The 14,838-nt window shown below is 48.3% G+C and overlaps 1 protein-coding gene across 1 annotated transcript in view; it reads left to right on the forward strand.

Annotated features, from left to right (window-relative positions):
* The first annotated feature begins 1,188 nt into the window (after positions 1 to 1,188).
* TESC (tescalcin) overlaps positions 1,189 to 14,838 on the forward strand; it is a 32,765-nt gene continuing 19,115 nt past the window's right edge. The window contains exon 1 of the mRNA XM_053368143.1: positions 1,189 to 1,603. Coding sequence (XP_053224118.1) covers positions 1,546 to 1,603 — 58 coding nt within the window. The 5' untranslated portion in view covers positions 1,189 to 1,545. The remainder of the gene's footprint in view (positions 1,604 to 14,838) is intronic.

Consider the following 14,838-nt stretch of genomic DNA (forward strand, 5'->3'; position numbering starts at 1 on the left):
TGCATTTTAAATAAAAGGGCACATTCTACTTATGTAAAAACACCAGGCAGGCCCCACAAATACCCCAGAGATGCATTTTAAATGAAAGGACACATTCTACTCATGTCAAAACAAACTGATTCCCGGACCATCCAAGGGCTGGATTTAGAAGGCGATCGGGCCGCATCCGGCCCTCAGGCCTTAGTTTCCCTACCTTAGGGTCCCTTCCAACTCTACAGTTCTATGGTTCTGTAGTGTGCCTCCACAGTCTGAGGCAGCAATGCTTCTGAATGCCAGGGAGAGCGCTTTTGCGGTCGGATCCTGCTCACAGCTTTCCCGCAGGCACGATGTCTATGATCTGCCCCCTTGTTGGAAGCATAATGATTCCTCATGATTCCTAGCAAGCTGAGAGAGTGTTGTGGGGCTCAGATGCTGCTTTCAGGCTTCCCATCCCAGAGGCATCTGACTGGCCAAGGTGACAACAAGATGCTGGACTGAGTGAGCCTTGGGCCTCATCCATCAGGGCCCTTCTTGCGTCCTTGTTTTGAAATGTTTTAGGAAACATGTACGGGACGTGGTTGGCGCTGTGGGTTAAACCACAGAGCCTAGGACTTGTCGATCAGAAGGTCAGCAGTTCGAATTCCCGTGAGCTCCCGTTGTTCGGTCCCTGCTCCTGCCAACCTAGCAGTTCGAAAGCACGTCAAAGTGCAAGTAGATAAATAGGTACTGCTCCGGCGGGAAGGTAAACGCATTTCCGGGCACTGCTCTGGTTCGCCAGAAGCGGCTTAGTCATGCTGGCCACATGACCCGGAAGCTGTATTGGTTCCCTCGGCCAATAAAACGAGATGAGTGCCGCAACCCCAGAGTCGGCCACGACTGGTCCTAATGGTCAGGGGTCCCTTTAGCTTTACCTTTAGGAAACATGTACAGCATAGAATCATAGACATGGAAGGGTCATCTAGTCCAACCCCCCTCCAGTGATACAAAATTCCAGTGATACAGGAATTTTTTGCCCAACGTGGGGCTCGAACCCCTGACATTGACATCAAGAGTCCCATGTTCTACCAAGCAGGGATGCAGTAAATTGTAGGGGCTAGTGACTAAAGCAGATAAATATCTGCCAGTTCCCACACCCCTCAAGCGCTGGATGCGGTGTGGCACTTTCCTTGTTACCATGACTGCCTCCCCCGGGAGATTTTTGCCTGGAACAAACAGAAGACAGCGCGTTCCCAGTGGGGTTGGCTTTGGTGATGGCGAGAGAAATCAGCGCTGGGTTCCTCAGGTGTGCCTGGGATGGCAGGCTCTTGGACCCTGAGGGAGCCTTTTCTCTCTCCCTCCTTCTCTATTAGTGGCTCCTGCTTCCTCGAGATTTAAAACTCGCCAGCCCCTGCAAGGAAGTCTTGGCTGGTGTAGCTGAGGCTGCACCTGCAGTCAGTCCCCCTGCTCTCTTGCGCCGGCGCTGCTGGTTTGTGACTCGCTGGGACTCTGCTGAACTTCAGCTGTTCATCTCTCCCTCCACGTCCGGGGCCCTGGATTTTATCCAGAGCTGCAACCGCCTTTGCAGAGATGGGTTCTTCCCACTCGGTGCCGGACGAAATCCAGGAGCTTGCAGACAAGACGGGCTGTGAGTATACAGCTGCTAAACTTTCCTCTCCTCGTTCCCCAGTGACCTCCCTCCCCTGCAGGACTTGGGAAGAGAGGGTTTTGCGCTTTCTCCCTCTTTCCCTTCCAGTCCCCCCCTCCTCTCCCTGTACATCCCAAGGGCAGCTGATCCTTGGCGCAAGAATGTGGCTTGACAGCTTGAGCAACTCCGGGCTTTTTCCTCTGTGGGTGAGAGGAGGAGGGCTTATCTTTCAGCAATGTGTTTGAAATCCTGGCAGTGTCCATGCGTGCAAGTGATGGCATCTAGCAGAAGCCGCTCAGCTGGGGGGAAGAGGAAGTTTGCAAAGGAGACCACCAGTTTCGCAAAGCGTTTTGTGTCTGCAGGCTGCGGTTCCGGGCTTTCTGAGTGCTTGTTGGCATGTGCAACCGGCTTTTCTGTTCAGAGCTGGAGTTATGCATCTGTATCTTGCATACTTTAATATGGAGATATATAGATACACACACACACACACACACACACACACACACACACACACGGCTGTTGCTGCCACCCATGTCTCTCTCCAACCCGCACACCTTGGACTACAAATCCTCCAATGGGGCTGCGTGATGACAGCCTTACGTTTATATGTATATAGGAGCATAGATATGGTTTTAACATAAAATGACATTCATCGGCTCTGACAAACCCTGTAGTGTTACATGCATATCTCAGCCACATTAAGAAGGGAACATTGAGTGAGGACACTGTCAAATAACCAAATGATCGACTGCATTGCCAAGGCTTCAACTGCCCATGACATAGCCTCTCCATAATTAACAGCAAGAAGCTGATGTGGTATCAACATTACTTTGGTTTGCATAGCTGATCAACGGTAGCCACACTTTGTCAAAACGATTGTGTTCAGTTTGGCCCTTTTGTGTTGTGTTATATGCTTAGAAAGAGCCAGATCCTGAACTTCCTGCCATCTCCTTTGGGGTCTTTCCAAGGGGAGCTGATTTCTAGATGGGTAGAGGTAAACACAGCCTGGCAGCTGTGTCTCAAGTATAAGGGGAGGGTCTTGGTTGGTGTCTAGTGACAGGGGGGCCAGAACAGAGTTAGGGAGGGTTCAGTATCCGGCCCATAATACTGGAGACATCAAACAGGCTTTGCCAAAACCCAGTAAGCTTATCATACTCCCGCCATCTTGCAAACTTCATAGCCAAGGCATTTCCCCCCAGCTGTCTAATGCACAGTGGAACCATTGCTTCATTTCAGGAAAACCCAAGTTATGCAGAACTGCAAAACGTAATCCGAAAAAAGAAAAGCCACATTTCCAAGAAGGCAGTTGGGGATGCAAGAAAAAAGACTGTTGAGGAAGTGGTCCTCAACAGTCAATGTAGATCAATATTGCCTACACTGACTGGCAGTGGCTCTCTGGGGTTTCAGACAGGCTTTCTGCCTTGAGTTGCTGGGCATGGAACCCAGGGCCTCCTACATACAAGGCAACTCTGCCACTGAGCTATGGCCAACCACAATCCTGAATAGAATCCTTCCCAATGGCCACATTATGTTGCAGACAAAGGTGTAGCATGGGAGGGCAAGGAGTCATGGCCCCGGGTGCACATTTTTAAGGGGGTGCCCCCACAAAAGGCATGGAGCCTTGGCAGCTGAGGCATGGTGGCAGGCGGGTGGGTTTAGTGGGCAGGTGGATGGAGGCAGCGGATGAGGAGCCTGTTGGAAGTGGGCTCTGTTCACCCTGACAACGTGCCCTCCTGGCACATGCTCCCACCTCAGCTGCCCAGTCCACCAGGCATGCACAACACTTTCCCCACCCCAGGTGCCAGCAACCCATGCTAGGCAGCCAGCTGCAGATTCCATTTGTAGACATAGGAAAGCTGGTAGAAACAGAATGGAAACTGTGGTCCTCCTAGGGTTGAGCTGCAGCTTCCATCATCCCTTGGCTATTGGCCATGCCAGCTGAGGTTGATGGAGTCCAAGCACACCTAGAGGGCCAAAGGTTCCCTTTTTAATAGTGGTAAGAACCTAAGAAGAGCCTGCTGGATCAGGCCAATGGCCCATAAAGTCCAGCATCCTGCTCTCACAGTGGCCAACCAGATGCCTGAATGGGAAACTCGCAAGCAGGACCTCAGCGCAAGAGCACTCTTCCTCCCTCCCTCCGCACCAGCAACTGGTATTCAGAAGCTACTAGCCATCAATAGCCTGGTCCTCCATGAATTTTGTCCAATGCTCCTTTAAAACCACCTAACCTGGTGGCCACCCCCTTCATTCCCAACTCGGTGCTGTTGGACGATTTAGGGCAGAGAAAAGAAAGTCCACAGCGTACAGTGGAACAGCGGAACTCTCTCCCCCATGAGGCAGTGAAGGCCACCAACTTGGATGTATTTGAAAGAGAAATGGACGAATTCATGGGGGAGAGGGCTATTGGCGGCTGCTAGCCATGATGGTTAGGGATGCGGGTGGCGCTGTGGGTTAAACCACAGAGCCTAGGACTTGCCGATCAGAAGGTCGGCGGTTCGAATCCCCGCGATGGGGTGAGCTCCTGTTGCTCGGTCCCTGCTCCTGCCAACCTAGCAGTTCAAAAGCACGAAGTGCAAGTAGATAAATAGGTACCTCTCCAGCGGGAAGGTAAACGGCATTTCCGTGCACTGCTCTGGTTCACCAGAAGCGGCTTAGTCATGCTGGCCACATGACCCGGAAGCTGTATGCCAGCTCCCTTGGCCAGTGAAGCGAGATGAGTGCCGCAACCCTAGAGTCGTCCACAACTGGACCTAATGGTCAGGGGTCCCTTTACCTAGCCATGATGGTTATGCTCTACCTCCACATTTGGTGGCATCGGATGCCCACAAGTTCTGGTGTTATGAGAGAGAGACTCATAGAATCTTAGAGTGGGAACGGACCCAAAAGTCATCTAGTCCAACCCCTTTCAATGCAGGAATCTCTGCTGAAGCATCCATGATGATCTCTGCTGGCCATCCAACCTCTGCTTAAAAACCTCCAAGGAAGGAGAGCCCACCACTTTCCAAGGGAGACCGTTCCGCTGTCAAACAGCTCTTACTGCCAGAAATTTCTTCCTGATGTTTGGTTGGAATTTTCCTTCTTGTAACTTGAAGCCATTGGTTCATGTCCTAGACTCCAGAGCAGGAGAAAACAAGCTTGTTCCCTCTTCCATGTGACAGCCCTTCGGCTATTTGAAGATGGTTATCATAGAAAGTGAGCTCCATAGTTGAACTATGTGCTGTGTGATAACAGAAGTAAGAGTTGTAGTAAGAGTCACAATAGCCATAATAATAGCTGTAGTACAGTGGTACCTCAGGTTACAGACACTTCAGGTTACAGGCTCCGCTAACCCAGAAATAGTACCTCGGGTTAAGAAATTTACCTCAGGATGAGAACAGAAATCGCAGAGGCCCCATTAGCTAAAGTGGTACCTCAGGTTAAGAACAGTTTCAGGTTAAGAACGGGCCTTCAGAACGAAGTTCTTAACCCAAGGTACCATTGTATTACTTTGAAGATATAATACCAACAAAATGTGACATTGGAAGAAGAGAATAAGCAGAATACATTCCCAGTAATGAGACAAGTCAGTCATCTCGTACACACCTAGAAATGGGTTGTATATATTACTTCAGTGAACAGTTTCCATTTTTATGTCTTAGGACTGTATATGGATATGCATTATCCTGCACTTTATTAGACCAGTACATTATAAATAGACTCTGTTTTTTCTACAAAGCAATTGTGGAGCTGACCTCCCTCTTACTCTTAATTCATTAGTTCATTAGTTTTACCATGTTTGCTCTCCCTCAGACTTGAGTTAACCCGTCTTTTCCTGTCAGAGTCCTTATCTTTTTCCAGTGGTATCAGAATGCTATGTGGGCAGCTCTTAATAAGCGGAAGACAATTTCCTTATCTATTAAGAGCAGGTGTTATGTTAGAACATAGCCAATTAAAAATAACCAGGAGGTCAGATGGGAGTGCATATATCCTATGGTTATTTCAATTTCTGCTTATTACATCAACCCAAAATTTCCTTCCTTTTTCGGACAAGCCCTGCTCCCCAAATATGTGGCCAGTCCCGTTAGCAAAATCACTTAAATGACACAAACCCCATTGGAAAGAGCCCTGATAACAGCTGACAAAGCAAACCAAACAAAAAATGATTTGAGGAGAGAGGCGCAGAGAAGTTCTGTCTTTCTTAGTTTAGGAACTAAGAAAACGCTGAACAAAAAAAAAACCATACAGAGGAAACCTCCTTCAGCCAATCAGAGCGTCCGCTGCCCCAGCGAAGGTCATGCCACTCTGCTAAGCACCACCACCCACTGGCCCCCTCTTAGCTAATTGACTTTAAAACGCTGGCAGAACAAACCCTTAAATTACACCCAGGAAGATCTTTGCTGCTGCACTGCCAACAGTTCCTTCAAATGGCCCCAAATTCCCTCTCCTTGTACTGTGTGACCAAAGATAGGGAACACATGTTATCTGTGTGCACACATGCACGTGTATTTGTTGTGCCTCTGTCCTCAATGACTGGGGTCCTAAGAGGGCAGGGAACAGGTTTAGCTGCCGAAGCATCGATGTGCTGCGCCCTTTAAAAATTATACCCTGCCTTTCCTTGAAATTCAGTATCTCTGAATGGCAATTGAAGGGAATCACAAGTGGGGGAGAGTTTCTGTTGCGTCTGGGTCCTGCTTGCAGGATTCTCATGGGGGGGGGTATCTGGTTAGCTATTGTGAGAACAGGATGCTGCACCAGAATGGGCCGTTGGCCTGATCCAGCAAAGCTCTTGTTTTAAGGCCTACAAACAAATGAACAAACAAAGAATTATGGCACAAAGTGCATCCAATGAAGGGGATCCAAGCCCTCGCAGGCCCTTGGAATTAATCGATTTCTTAATCTTGAAGGTGCTGCAGCAAGTGCAATTCAAAAAAGTCCCTGGTGATCCTATTTGTTTCCTTAGGGAATTAATTAGTAATTTTTGCTCTGCTCTGTTTTATTCTTGGCATCCGTTGTTGATTTCTGTTGTTCCTGTTGTTGGGTGTGGGGGTTTTTGTTGTCATTGTTGTTTAAATGGTAAATGTGGTGTTTCAATTTATAAACCACTATGAAATGCAGCTCTTTTAACTGCATAGAGAAGTTTTAAATGTTTGACGTTTTATTGTGTTTTTAATATTCTCTTGGAAGCCACCTAGAGTGGCTGGGGCAAGCCAGTCAGATGGGCGGCATATAAATATTATTATTAGTATTATTATTATTATTATTATTATTATTATTATTAAAGAATGGGGAGAGATTTGGTCTGGTTCAGATATTGACACAAACCTCCCTAATATGCATATTCTGAAACAATATGTGAACTGAAACACATCTGTGCACTGAAATTTGCTCTTCTCCGAATTTCAGGATGCCGTTCTCCCAAAGAATAATGTACGAAACAGGTGTGCCTGTGTGTGTTTATGTCTGAATTCTCCCCTCAGAGAACTCCAATTCCCAGAAGAGGGGAATAGGAATTTTCCTAACAAGTCTCAGCACCCTTAACAGACTACAGTTCCCAGGATTCTGTGAGGGGAGCCATGGCTGTTTAAAGTGGCATGATGCTGCTTGAAATGTACAATGTGGATGGGACCACAGAGTCTCCAGTCAATGCTCTTAACTTTGGAAGAAGCCCGCTTCTTCTGAAATATATGGGATGGTTTTTTTTTTTCCATTCTGCATATAGGTTAACATAATCTGTTCTGGTGAGGGACAGGGCCACTCAGGGGGGTGGGGCAGCAAAATTCTTCACAGACCAGCCTGAAAAAAGCACCTTGAACAGGCATTGAATAAGCAACTGTGAAAAGAGGTTGCTGGACTACACAGGCCATTGGCCTGATCCTGCAACACTTTTCGTATGCTCTTCTCACACTCTCTCACACAGAAAGAGAGAAAAAGAAAGACAGCCCACTTTCACACCATATGTAATTTTGTGCTGGATGGGATAATTGTGATGCTTAGCTTATTATTTTGGTTAGCTCCTGTTTGGTTCATAGCGTTTTATAGATAGCAATTGTCTTATTGGTGATCTGTTAATTGTTTTTATAGGCTCTATGCTGCGTTTGTGACGTTCTGTTATTTGTTACGTTACTGTTGTTTATTTGTTTGGAAGCCGCTTTGAGATCCGTTTGAATGAACAGCGGCGCAGAAATACAAGGAATCAAATCAAACCTTACCTTTTTCTATCTCTAGCTAAAGCTCGGGTGCCTGGCCCAGTTAACAGGCAGCAAATAAATGTGTGTGGGGGGGTTGTTGCTCTGAGCCAAAGGTATCGCTGACCCTTTTCTTGCGAAAGAATAGTTTGCTCAGCCGTTTTAAAAAAATGTTTATTTCAGTCTTCTCTTCTGGTAATAAAGCATATTTGCTGAGGCATGGTGGTGCATCGAGAAAGAAGACGCTCTAAATAGAACATTCTCTCTTAGGTGATGGTTAGTTGACTCAGGTGGCTTCTTCCTATAGCTGACTTTTGGTACCCAAGGCTGTTTTCAAGCCAATTCTACCTTAAAGGTAAAGGTAAAGGGACCCCTGACCATTAGGTCCAATTGTGACCAACTCTGGGGTTGTGGCGCTCATCTCGCTTTATTGGCCGAGCAGCGCACGGAAATGCCGTTTACCTTCCCGCCGGAGTGGTACCTATTTATCTACTTGCACTTTGACGTGCTTTCGAACTGCTAGGTTGGCAGGAGCAGGGACCGAGCAACGGGAGCTCACCCCGTCGCGGGGATTTGAACTGCCGACCTTCTGATCGGCAAGTCCTAGGCTCTGTGGTTTAACCCACAGCGCCACCCGCGTCCCACAAATTCTACCTTAGGGCCACACAATCTGTGTGCCCAAACACTGGAGCTGTAAACATTTATTCACAGGTGATATTCAACAGGTGTGCAGTCTGTGTATGCAACAGTTGGAGCTGTAATTGTACACTCTTTTTCGCACAACATACGTGTGTGTGGAGACAGCTGACACCTGTGTTCAGTGTAACATGTGAGCACGCCTTCTATGTGACTTGAGTCACGTTGATGCTGCTAACCTGCATTTCAGCCCCTTCGTTATACAAGTAGCAGCCTCAGGACTGCGAGGGATGCAGTGGCAAGAGGTTCGCTTTCTGTCTCTGCCTGAGTCCCTGCCCAAAAAAGAAAATGCAACTCCCAAGTTGCTGTTTGCATTTCAGGGAGCAGGGAGAATAAATAAGACGCGATAAGCTCACAGTCTTCAAATATTTGAATGGGCGTTGCATGGAGAGATTTTTCTTTTGGGTGCTCTGCTGGGTTCAACAGATTTGAGTTAAAAAGAAGGGAAGAGAATTTCCTGATGGTGCACCTGTTTTAACAGTGAAGCACTCTGGCTTTGAACTCCTTTGTTAAAATCTATCTCTCCATGCGCTGCCCTGTAAGTTTATTGCGGCAAAATGTTTTGTGAATTAGGAACATAGGAAGTCGGAGCATTTCTCCATGTAGCTCAGTATTGCCTCCACTAATCTCTATTACCATTATTATTATTATTATTATTATTATTATTATTATTATACATACATGTAATTTTTTTCATCTATTGTGGGAGCCTTTTTTTCAGCTGTACCATGTGGTCCATGTTATTGCTGCCTCTGACAATGGAAGCAGAGGAGAGCTATCACAACCAGTAGACATTAATAGTCTTATTTGTTGTCCATGAATTTGTCCAACCCTCTTTTAAAGCCATCCAAGTTGGTGGCCATCACTGCTTCTTGTGGGAAGAGTCCTGCAGTTTAACTGTGTAAAGAAGTCCTTTCTTTTATCTGCCTGGAATCTTCATTGGAAGTCTGCAAGGTCTAGTGTTAGAAGAGAGGAAGGAAAAACTCGTCTCTGTCCACTCACTCCATGCCAGGCCTAATTTTATACACTTCTGTCGTATTGCCTCTTAGTTGCCTGTTATGTTGAATAGGATCCAGAATGCAGCAGTCTGATTGGTCCTAGAACAATAGGATCCAGAATGCAGCAGTCTGATTGGTCCGCAGGAGCCACCCAATCCAACTCCAGGTGGAAGTGAATCCGCAACCTGATTGGCCTACAGGAGAATCCCAGAATTTGCCAATCACGTGGGGCCCATTGTGTAAATAATGTATAGAAAGCAGTCACCAACAAAGAAGATGCCAAGAAGAGGGCGATATTCTTCAGCGTCTGTGGAGAGGAGACGAAATTGGCCAGGCCAGAAGACATCGCTACTGTTCCTTACAGAACAATTATGGAACGGCTGAAGGGGCACTTCTCGCCGCAGCCCTCGGTGGTGGCTTGTCGAAATGCCTTCTACACAAAGTGGAAAGCCCCTGGGGAAACCATAACGCCACCTTTTCTCCTAACTAAAAGACCTGGGCTCAGCAACCTTTCCTCTGAAATCCATAGTGGGTAGAACATGGTACAAACATCAGTCGGCAGCCTACCCCTCTGGGAGTCAGGGGATCCTTCTGTGCACCTGTGTGGTGCTGAACGAAGAGACATTTATCTTCTGTATAACTTAATTACTGGCTGATAGTCAGATGAAGCTTCTAGAGTGAGCTGGTGGTTGGAGAACGCGCCCCATGTTCTCATTTCAGAGAGGAAGAAGGAGTTGCAATGTAATCAGCAGGAAGGAGAAAGCCTTCGTTATATGGAATAGGTGTAGGCGGCCAATCGGGGGCCACATGCCAGTGGTGGGCGGGGCCAGAGGCAAATGTGGGTGGAGCATTGAAGGTTCAATTCACCCTTGTACAGTAGTATAGTTCAGGCACCCCCAACCTTCGGCCCTCCAGATGTTTTGGACTACAGTTCCCATCATCCCTGACCACTGGTCCTGTTAGCTAGGGATCATGGGAGTTGTAGGCCAAAACATCTGGAGGGCTGCAGGTTGGGGGTGCCTGGGCTAGTTTCTCCCCACAAACACATTCACCTATCCTCCATCTGGGTAAACATTATCAGAGTTCGAGGACATATCCCAGCCAGGCGAAAACACTCAAGGATGGTGCAAAGCAAGGTCAAGCAAGGGGTGTGGCCTGAGGAGCAGGGGCATGGCCTGAGGAGAGTCCTAAGGGCCAGATCGAGAGGTCTGGAGGGCCGCATTCAGGCTTGAGGTTCCGCACTGTGGCTACAGCACTCAGCTGGAAAAAGAACCCTAAGGAAGTCTTTTAGGGTGTGCTCTTTTGCTTCTGGGAAGAATTTGGAAGAAGAAGAGTTTGGATTTGATATCCCACTTTATCACTACCTGAAGGAGTCTCAACACAGCTAACATTCTCCTTTCCCTTCCTCCCCCACAGCAAACACTCTGTGAGGTGAGTGGGGCTGAGAGACTTCAGAGAAGTGTGACTAGCCCAAGGTCACCCAGCAGCTGCATGTGGAGGAGCAGAGACGCGAACCCAGTTTCCCAGATTACGAGTCCACTGCTCTTAACCACTACACCACACTGGCTCTGGGGACCTGTCTCTCTTGTAAGAAAAGCACTGTATGGATCTATGCCTTCAGCCAGCTCTCCCTGGAATGCCCAACCCTTAGAGCAGTGGAGGGCAGTGCATGCAAAACCCCTTGGCTAGACAATGGTACCCGCAGGGTAAGGAGTTCAGCTGTTCCGAAACCGCAGATAAGGAAACGAGTGGCCCATGCCCTGAATGTGTGATAAAAAGGCAAAAGGGAAAATGGAAAGTTCTCACTGGCCATGATTCATAATGGGCGCAGCAATGACCTCACTCGAGCTTGGCATCTTTATGGTCAAAAGGTGACAGAGATGTTATAACCTGCATCTTTTTAAAAAACAACAACAACTGTACAGGTTGAACAGGAATTGCAGAAGTGCAAAAGTGAGTGTGCAGAGGGGCAGCTCTCTATCGCCGGAGCAAAACCAGCTACGGTGATGGCAGAAGGGCGTGGTGACCTGACAAAAGGCTGCAGCCAGATGCCGTTCCAGGAGCAGAAGTGGGTGGAAGGAACTGATCACTTAGAAACAGGGAAGCCAATCCCCAGTGGCAGTATTTTTTAAAAAAATTGTTGGTGCTCTGTTGTTTAAACCTGCAGCAAGGCTGTAAATCAAGCAGTTGCTCTGATGAATGGTTGCATGTTTGGCTTCGGCCTTAATAATAGGGTACATGCACTTGTTAGTAAGTATTTATTAAAAGAAGAAGGAGACATTCAAAATGTGTCCATGGCACAAGTCTCTCCAGAAGGGTGCAACCACATGATTGAGGTTTTATAAGCATGAGCTGAGGAGTGTCTTGAAATATCAAAATCCCTCTGATGCAAGAGGAACGCCCCCCCCCACTGCTGCTCTACTAAGGGGCATAACCTGCTCCTGTGATTGGAAGGTGCTATGGAGCAACCTGAGGATTTCTGTTTTTCCTAAGTTTCTAGTCCTCATGACCTGCAGAGAAAAACCTGGAGATGTGAAGGGCATGTATGGTTGTGGAATGATTGGTAGATGCAGGTTGAAGTTAGGAACTATGGCTCCAGTGCCCTAGGCTACCCCATGCTTTAGGAACTTAGGAACTCCATGCCCCATGCTTTAGTAAAACTGCCTTATGTGGGGTTAGTGCGACCCACCTCAGTGTTGCCTGCACTGATTGCCAGCAGCTGACTGGGAAAGACTCCTGTCTGAAATCCTGGAGAGCTGCTGCCAGTCTGTGTGGGCACTAGTGAGCTTGATGGACTCTGTGACCTGACTTTAATAAGGCAACTTCCTGTGTCAAGGTTTGGAACCATGGTCCCACAACATCTGGAGAGCTACAGGTTCCTGCCCTCTGCTTTTCTGGGCATTCACTTTGGAGAAGAGAGCCTTAGAGATCCTCCGGGGTCTCTATAATCCATGGGTCAGCAAACTAAGGCCCAGGGGCCAAATCCGGCCCAATTGCCTTCTGGATCCGGCCAGCGGATGGTCCGGGAATCGCCGCGTTGATCGGCATGGAGAGTCTGATTGTTCGGGCTGCACCATTCCCCCACACACACACCGCGGTGCCTCCTCCCTCCTGGCTTCTCCCTGCCCTGCCTAGAGGAGGAATGGGGCTGGGCTTTGTTGAGCCACAGTTGACTGAGTGCCATTTTAAGCAGCCCCTTTCCAGAGCCAGCCCTTTTGCCCCACTCATCGTCCCTCCGCCGCCGCCAGCCCCTGCTGCTCACAAGGCACAGGGAAGCAGCTACCGGGCTCGTCCGGTGCTGTGGAGAAGGGAGGGGAGAGTCATGGGGGGGATTTCCCCCCAAAAAAATATAGTTCTGCTCCCCACAAGGTCTGAGGGACATTGGACTGGCCCCCTGCAGAAAAGTTTGCTGACCCCTGCTATAATCCATTAGTTGAGAGCTGGATGAGTCCTGCCATCGCCGCAGCAGTGCAGGTGCGAGCACACAGGAGAAGAGGGCAGTTTCCAAAGCAACATGTGCTGCAATGGTGTCAGAAGTGGAGAAGGCTTTTTGTCCCGTGGGTTAAGAAGGGGCGAAGCTGCCCAGGAAGGAAAGAGCCCAGTTGCAAATTTTGGTTTGCAAAGGCTTATCCTCCTGTTTCAACCTATTATTTGAGCAACGGCCCCGTATAATTAACAGTAATTGCATTACCTAATGGTTAATTAGGTAATGGCTGGGCTGGCAGTTACCGTGAGCATGGATTTATAGGCATCATCAGAGAGATGTCCTGAAATGTCAGCATCCTCACAAACGGTCTGATTGGAAGTGCTTTTGGCATTCCTAACAAGCCACTCTGCTGAATATAAACAAGATCTTTAAATTTGGGTTTCATAAGGCGTCTATTTGGACACAGCTGGGAGTGCCTGCAGATTTGGAAGCTCTGCTAGCCGGGCTTTCTATTAGATTAGAGGGGGCGGGGGAAATTGGAAAGATGGAGAATGGGATGTGTGTGGCTTTCCCTAGTTGCCTGACCCCAAGTCAGGAAGACGGCACGAAGGAAAAATTGATGGGCCCCCTCCAGACATCCTTTTTATTATGCATTTGTGAACACCTGTGCTCATGCTGTTATCAGAGCAGTTATACATGATACTACTCCTACTTTCAATATTTGTGTGGCTTTAAAAGAGGATGGGATACATTCACGAAGGAGAAAATGATCAACGGCTACTAGCAATAGCAGCTCTGCTCTGCTGCCATGGTTGAAGGCCGTGATGCTTGTGGATCCAATTTCTGGAAACCAGAGAAGGGGAGAGAGTTGCTCTTGTGCTTGAATCCTGCTTCACGGTTTCCCATCTGGTTGGCCACTGTGGGAACAGGATGCTGGATTACCGTAGTCTCTCTCTCTCTCTCTCCCTCCCCCCCCCCTTTGGCTCACTTTACATTCTTATGGCTATAAGCTTTGGAGTTTTATTTCCGTCTACAACCATGAGGGCTAGGAACTTATTTTAAAAATTCAAGTATACAGTGGTACCTCGGGTTACATACGCTTCAGGTTACATATGCTTCAGGTTAAAGACTCCTCTAACCCAGAAATATGGGACGCGGGTGGCGCTGTGGGTAAAAGCCTCAGCGCCTAGGGCTTGCCGATCGAAAGGTCGGCGGTTCGAATCCCCGCGGCGGGGTGCGCTCCCGTTGCTCGGTCCCAGCGCCTGCCAACCTAGCAGTTTGAAAGCACCCCCGGGTGCAAGTAGATAAATAGGGACCGCTTACTGGCGGGAAGGTAAACGGCGTTTCCGTGTGCTGCGCTGGCTCGCCAGATGCAGCTTTGTCACGCTGGCCACGTGACCCGGAAGTGTCTCCGGACAGCGCTGGCCCCTGGCCTCTTAAGTGAGATGGGCGCACAACCCCAGAGTCTGTCAAGACTGGCCCGTACGGGCAGGGGTACCTTTACCTTTACCTTTTAACCCAGAAATATTACCTCGGGTTAAGAACTTTGCTTCAGGATGAGAACAGAACATTAGCTAAAGTGGTGCTTCAGGTTAAGAACAGTTTCAGGTTAAGAACGGACCTCCGGAACGAATTAAGTACTTAACCCGAGGTACCGCTGTACATCGTACCCTCCCTCTGCCTCCAGCTTCTTCTAATTCTTAGGTAGGCACCATATTCTGTACTCTGTGACCCAACAGTGCTGATGGAGACATCCAGGTCCTCTGATTCCTGGCACAATTTAGATACCTTCAGCTGGTAAGACTTGCTAATCTGACTTGTTGCTGGCATCATCTGTCTCATGAGACAATGGAGTGCACTTCTGGAGGTGAAGTCAAGTCACTATGTTAGCAGCACTGAAGTGACCTGTCCAGAGTGCAAGTCTGGATAGTGCGCCTGGAGGTCCTGGGT

Source organism: Podarcis raffonei, chromosome 16, assembly GCF_027172205.1.
Source record: "Podarcis raffonei isolate rPodRaf1 chromosome 16, rPodRaf1.pri, whole genome shotgun sequence".
In the NCBI taxonomy this organism is placed as follows: Eukaryota; Metazoa; Chordata; class Lepidosauria; order Squamata; family Lacertidae; genus Podarcis; species Podarcis raffonei.